This window comes from Chrysochloris asiatica, unplaced genomic scaffold (assembly GCF_000296735.1).
Source record: "Chrysochloris asiatica unplaced genomic scaffold, ChrAsi1.0 scaffold00045, whole genome shotgun sequence".
Classification (NCBI taxonomy): Eukaryota; Metazoa; Chordata; class Mammalia; order Afrosoricida; family Chrysochloridae; genus Chrysochloris; species Chrysochloris asiatica.
In genome coordinates, this window is record NW_006408563.1 from 7,551,672 (window position 1) to 7,559,002 (window position 7,331).

At 35.3% G+C, this 7,331-nt stretch overlaps 1 protein-coding gene across 1 annotated transcript in view; it reads right to left on the minus strand.

Moving 5' to 3' along the window:
- Positions 1-7,331, minus strand: part of CARF (calcium responsive transcription factor) — a 75,362-nt gene that overhangs the window by 23,054 nt on the left and 44,977 nt on the right. Inside the window, 3 exon segments of the mRNA XM_006861973.1 lie at positions 1,018-1,251; positions 2,715-2,858; positions 4,090-4,210. Of these exon segments, the coding sequence (XP_006862035.1) occupies positions 1,018-1,251; positions 2,715-2,858; positions 4,090-4,210 (499 nt within the window).

Here is a 7,331-nt window from a genome sequence, read left to right on the forward strand (position 1 = left end):
GTTATCAGGACTGATTGTGAGGGTTGGAAATGTAAAGATAGATGTTTTATAGCAAGGAGGGGAGTGATTAACTTTCCAGTCTAGCAGCGGAGGTCCCTAGGACCATCAAGGGAGAAGAGCGGAGAGCGGGACCCTACCCAAAGAAGCAGTGATGCCTGAGACGGAGGCAGAGACAATGACGTGGAGTGATGGAGCAGCTGGGGACTTTAGATCCAGAGAGGGAGAGGGATGTGCGCTTAAGACCTAGAGGGCATGGGGGGCAGGATTGCAGGGTATACCCTTTGGTTGGCTGATAATGCATGGAGGGGACTGTAACCATAGCAATGAGATGATATATGATAGAATGAATGTAAAACTAATATCCTCCCATGTAAACTATCACATAATTCACAATAAAACATTTAAGAAAAAAAAATCTATAATGGTAATGGGGACAAGGTGAAGGAAAAATTATAAGTTAGACGGTAGACACATGTTAACATGGGTGACAGGGCAAGCAATATACAATGAGAGAGGTTAGCAGAGGAAAGATAATGGTAGCAGGAGATATAGGGAGGAATGCAATAGGTAAAGTGAATAGATGTAAATACTGTTAATTGATGATACATGGAGGGGATTGTAATGAATCAAAGTATATTATTTGTTTAATTAAAACTGAAAATCATCTTTGAAAACCTTCACTCAATTTACAAGTTAAAAAAATAAAACTTTGGTTCTACAAAGTTTGTCACTATAAAAATATTTGATATATAATTCAATCCATATACCATTTATATGTAGTCCAATTTACCAAACTAAAAATGGAATGTCTCAAATGAATAATCAGAATCATAATAAGCTATATTATACTGCTACTTACCATGCATTTGCTGGAAAATGACCAATCGTTAATAGCATTATTTTAATAAATTATATTCTTTATCTATTCTGATAGCATATATCCTAGAAAATGTCTATAATACTAAGTATAGTATTGAAACCAACAAACAAAAATGTAAAAACATTTTTCTGCTGTACCTTAGTTGTTTCCTTACTGCATATACTTGTTCTATTCCCTGTGTAACTAATTCTCGAATCTTAAATGCTACTTGAGGATGTAGACGTGAGGGCAATGCACAATTCTCATCTCTAATGGTATTTTCTTCTTCTTCGAGAGAAGACATAGGAAAAGAAGAAGGTGAAGGAGAAAGGCATGGAGTCTCTAATTCATGATATTGATGAGCCTGCTGTGTAGGTAATTGTACATACCACCTGATAAGAGAAAATGTTTAAAATTATTTTATTAGATAAAGATAAGAATCATAATCATGTATGTCAATACTTATAAAGAGAAGGGATAACATTTTAATTAAAATCATATGTGGTTACACATATGAAATAAAATTTAAATGGTTTTCTGATTTACTCTTCTAAAAATTAGATTCATACCCAATTAAATAAAAGTCTATAAACCTTTATACATTTTACTATGGCCTAAAAATTGAGTAGGGGAGAATAGCGATTTCAGTATATATATAAAAAACATATTACATTTCACATTAAGTAAATGTTACCTCAAAACATACAGTAAATCATCATCTTTTGAATTATGTATTTTCCCATTTATCTACCATTTTGTCGGGAATTACGCCTCTGTGTTGCACCTACCATCCTTCCAAACAAAGAGCATATATTTCAGCCTGTCATGACTGTGCTATGTGGGAGATTCTTCTCTCACAGGAGCTCAACATATTGCTTCCACAGCACTCCCAGCTCCTGTTGGCCCATGAGCAAGAGAGATCAACTAAAAGGTGAATACAGGTCTCTTTTACTGTAGTGAAAAAAGCAGATGCTAGGAAGATGAAAAAATCTGGTGTAATACCATTTTAATTGATATTTTTGTACAAAATGCTTACAATGACTGATATTGCATGAAATGGAGCCTACTGAAAAATTAAACATAATGTTTCCAAATTGAAGGATTTATTATTGACTCCATTCATTTTTCATATATCTAATAATTGTTTTAGAGATCACAGAAAATCTATAGTTAATCCCATTGCGCAGTAGCAAAATCTTTACTTGAACTGACACATAAAGGAAAGTAAAAAGAAAACAAATATTCCCTTGTATTTGAAACCTGAAGCAAAAGTATAAAACAATTTTGATTTAGGACTTAAGAGTTCATTTCTGGCTGTCATAAGTAATCCAAACGCACTGCCATTGAATCAGTTGACCCTATAAAATACAGTAGAACTACTCCATAAGGATTCTGAGGTTGTAAATCTTTATGGAAGCAGATAGCCTCACATTTCTCCCCTGGTGTGGCTGTGGTTCCTTCTCATTTGAACCACCGATTGGTTGGCAGCCCAACACTTAACTCAATGTGTCATACAGCTCTTTATAAGTAATCAAAGATGGGTTAAAAAATTCCAGGTGGCTGTAAATCCTGATATTAAGTATCTGATGTAAATTACTAAATATACACATATAGTGAACTGTGCTGTTCAATATAAAAGTATTTGTCCATTTTGGAAAAATTTCTATATGGTAAGTAGAATTCTTTATAGACAGAATTATCTACAATATGGGGCTGATAAATTCAGTGCTTATCAACAAAATTACTAATGAGATATTTACCTCCTAACACCATTTCTTAATGAAATAACTGAAAAACATAATCATAATTATCTCACAGAAAATATGTAAGTAATAGAACGATATAAATGCCATACCTGAGAACACCACCAGCATCCACCAAGTTCTTCTTTAGCATGTTAAAGGCTTTTTCTTGCTCCATTCTGATTATTTTTCTGTCAATTTTGGGGTCTGTAGGAACTCTATATTCAGGAAACTTCTGTACCTTTTTTATATATATCCTTTTATAAAATAAAGAAGATGGTGTTTCATTGTAGTACAATGTCAAGAAAGCTGAACTTACTCATCATAATTATTATATTACTTCAAACACTTAAATGTAGAGAAAATCCAATCTACATTTAATCTAGAAAGCATTCCAGGATTATGTGAAAGACTGTATTCTCATGTGAAAACAGTACTTAGCAAATTATCAATAATTGTGTTTCAGTAAAAAGATCTAATTATTTATGGGTTTTAACATTTTTTCTGGATTTGCCTTTTACTTTCCTGTTTTCCTGGATGCCAAAAATATTACATCTCATGAATGAATTCTTTTAATAGCCTCCTTATGGACCTTTCACTACTTAAATCCACTTGGTACATCAATGTTCAATAATTATTCAAATTTGTATTTCTACTTCAAAGAATCTCTCTACAGTATAACCAAATACAGAATTCTTGACAGCATTCAAGGCATTTCTTACATAATTCTAACTTATTTATATTTCAAAGATAAAATCATTACCCTAGCAATTTCATTTCTAGGAATGTATCCTACTGATATATTTGTACCATTGTACAAATAGGTACAATGTTATTAACTGCAGCTTTGCATTTAGTAGTAAAAAATACCTTTCATAACCTGTATATCTATCATTAAAGAGCTGATTAAGTAAATGATGGTTTATTTAAAAAAAAAGTCTTTTGCTGTTGGATGATTCATCCTTAAAAGAAATATTATATGGCTACTAAAAAGAGACAGTGCTTTTTTGTACTAATATGGAACCGTTTCTACAACATTTTGGGAATAAGTAGTATATGCCATTACATTCATAATAATTTGTAACACTGCAGTAAATAACCAATAAAGGCATTCAGACTGGGACTCATATAATGTGAACTCATATCAGTGTGAACTCATAGCAGAAAATAAGTTGTATTAATACATAAATTCAAGGAGATAAAATATGAGTAAACATTACTGAGATTCTAAAAAAATTTTATGAAGGGAAAATCCATATGAATGTATAGACAAAGAATATCTTTGGAAAGCTACTTAAGAAACTGGAAAGAGTTGTCTTAAAGAGGGACATAAGGAATAGAGGTAAAAGAAAACTTAGTGCTTACTGTATAACTTTTAGTGCTGTTTAAGCTTAAATAAAATTGTACATGTACTAGCTATTCAAAAATAAGTACTTAAATAAATAAATAAATAAGCACTTAATAAAAAAGAAAGAAAAGGAAGCTTACCGGGCTGGACAAGTAGCTTTGTAGAGCTGACAAGACCTGCTTTCCTGCTCATTGATTTTTTTTAACTGGAAACCTTTTCTCCTTGGCCCATACTGACACTCCATTACCACAGCCCTGCTCCCTGTGGGCCAAAACCAACTATTGATTTTAAGTTAATGGCCCTTCTATCCTGAACATTATATGAAAAATAAGTTGGTGGTGACAATGTCAAAATATGTACTTGCAAATAATGTAATTTTAAGGGGGAAATCCATTAGTAAGCCTTAGTGCAATGACAAAAATATAAATTTAAAAGTTTACCATTTTATGTTAAGGAATAGAGTAAATGTCTATTGATATTGGGCATACATGATTTTTAATAATAGTAACATATACTAAATAGAAATTAGAAATTACCAAATGTTATATATTTCATTAATAAATATCAATGTCACTTAAAGTTAATTTCTTTATATATATACTTATTTACTTAGTTCTGTTTGGTCTATTAGAATAATGTGGCAATCCGTGACTAAGATGGTCCCCAATGATTCCTGCCTCCTACTATTCATGTCCTTTATAATCTTCCCTTTAGTGTGGGCTGGACTCAGCAGAAGTGAGAAAATATTAAACTTATAAAGACTGTGACTTTGTCATGGGTGCTATCTTTTGCTCTTGCTTGGATTGATCTTTCTGGAAGAAAAAATTGCCAGGTTGTGAGGCAGCTCTGTTGAGAGGTTCACATTTCAAGGAACTTAAGTTGACTAACATAACTGAGCAGCTTGTTGTTATTTTTAAGTACCGCTGAGTCAGTTTCAACCCACAGCGACCCCATACAGGATTTTTGAGGACCAGCTGGTGAGCTTGATCCACTGATCTTGTGGTTCAAACCAACTTTGCAGTCCAGTGCATTAACTCATAATGCCACACCATGGCTTATAAGTGAACTTGTTGTTGTGAAGTGCCATTGTCGAGTTGGTTTCAACTCATAGCAACCCTGTACAGCGCTTCTGGGGAGCGGCTGGTGAATTTGAATTGCCAACCTTGTGGTTCAAATGACCTTGCAGTCCAGTGCATTACCCCACAGCACTGAGCTTAGAAACAGCTTATTCTTTAGTAAGCCTCTGCTCAACATCTTAAATGCTGCCTTGTCAAAGAACCTGAGAACTACCTAGCTGAGTCATTCAGATTCCTAATCCTTAGAAAACACTTGTTTTCAGCCATGAACACTGGGGCAATTATTACCTAAGAAAGTTGTTGTTCTTGTTAAGTACCATCAAGTCAGTTCCAACTCACAGCAACCCTGTATAGGATTCCATAAAAGCAGCTGGTAGGTTTGAAATGCCAACTTTTCTGGTAGCAGCCAGTGCTTATCCTATAGTACCACATCCTATAAGTAAACTTACAGTTTATGATTTAACTTGACTATCTTACTCTAAGGGTAGCGTAGTGGTTACAAATCGGGCTGCGAACCTTAAGGCCAGCAGTTCGAAACTAGCAGCGGCTCCACAGGAGAAAGATGAGGCGTTCTGCTCCTGTAAAGATTTACAGCCTCAGAAACCCCGCACAGGGTCGCTATGGGTCAGAACCGACTCGACAGCACTTAACAACAACAACAACATCTTACTCTAAAACCAGGTAGAGCAAAACATTTTAAATATAAAACCAAAAATGTTGTTGATACCAACTGTTGATAAAGCTGACTTTAAAATTTTAATCTTCTGTTTAAAAACACCATAAAGATAAACAGAACATTACAAGTTTTTAAAAAGCTTTTATTGTGAATTGAGTGACAGGTTACATGGAAAACATCAGTTTTACACTCAACCTATCATATTTTGTTGCAATGATTATTATCCCCTCCATACATCATCAGTTAACAGTATTTATTATTATCTATTCCCTCTGGGTTTTATGTATACAAAAACAGAAGGAATACACAGTCATTTAAACAACCAAAGGGCACATTATGCAAGCCAGCCTCCTGGCTGCCAGCACACAGCCTTTCTCTTGTCATGAGTCTAGAGTCCTCAGCTGTTCCATTTCTCTATGTCATCACCTCTGCCTCAATCTCTGGTGTCACTGCTTCTCTGGTTAGGGTCCCATGTTCTGCTCATGCTCTTCTGTCTTGATGGTCCTAGGGTCCTCTCTTCTTGGATGTAAGATTAACTACTCCCCCATTTTTGTTACACAACTCCTACATTTAAAATTATGACAATCACAACTGTTATAACAATTACTACTGAATCAAATGAATCCTATCCCCATCTCCTTTCACCAGACCCATCTAGACAAGATGAAATGAATTAGTGGGGATTCAACCTTCCCCTGCACACTCTGAAACTAAATTCCCTCTTAAAAATGTGTAAGCCAGCCACTTGGTGCCTTTACAGCCTCCCCTCATTTTAGGTAACCAATGTCCTAAATCCCCATCCTATCAACCTTGTGTATAGAAGGGATAGGCTTGATCCTTGATGAGAAGACTCCTTCCCTCCCTCTTGGTTGGTATTTTGAGCTACTACATCCATAAATATAAGAAGCTCTGGTAGCACAGTGGTGACGAATTGGGCTGCGAGCCTCAAGGTCAGCAGTTCGAAACTACCAGCTGTTCCGCAAGAGAAGATGAGGCGTTCTGCTCCCGTAAAGATTTACAGCCTCGAAAACCCTGTACAGGGTCGCTATGAGTCGGAACTGACTCCACGGCATACAACAACAACAACAACATCCATAAATATAGATCAAGCTCATCAAATTGTAGCAATTTACACTTCCTTCCTTTATCAAATTTCTTTATCTTCCTCTTGTCAAGTTCTGATTATCAAGCCATTGAAGCTAAGTCAAATAGGTACTATCTGCAAGTTTGGGTATTCTTGTGCGTCTCCCCAGACTTCTTATCAGCTGGTGACTTCACTCTTAGCTCTAGCCTTCCATGGATAGGTCAGTGTCTATGTGCTCAGGAGTTCCCAAGTCTCCGCAAACTTTGAACCAACCAGCCCTTCTTCTTTCTCTCATCTCAATGTCGATAGGAGTCTATGGAATGTCGTAGAACTCAGCCAGTATCTTCATCACTGCCTTTCCCACGCTTCCAGTCACATGTAGACCAATGTAGTTACCAGAAGCTTACATGCCTGCTTGTGTGTTCCCTTTCAATTTTTTTTAAAATTTTTATTTAAGGTTTTTATTGTGGATTGAGTGAAAGTTTACAGGGCACATCATCAGTTTCACATTCAACCATTCATATAACTTGTTTCATTACATTGATT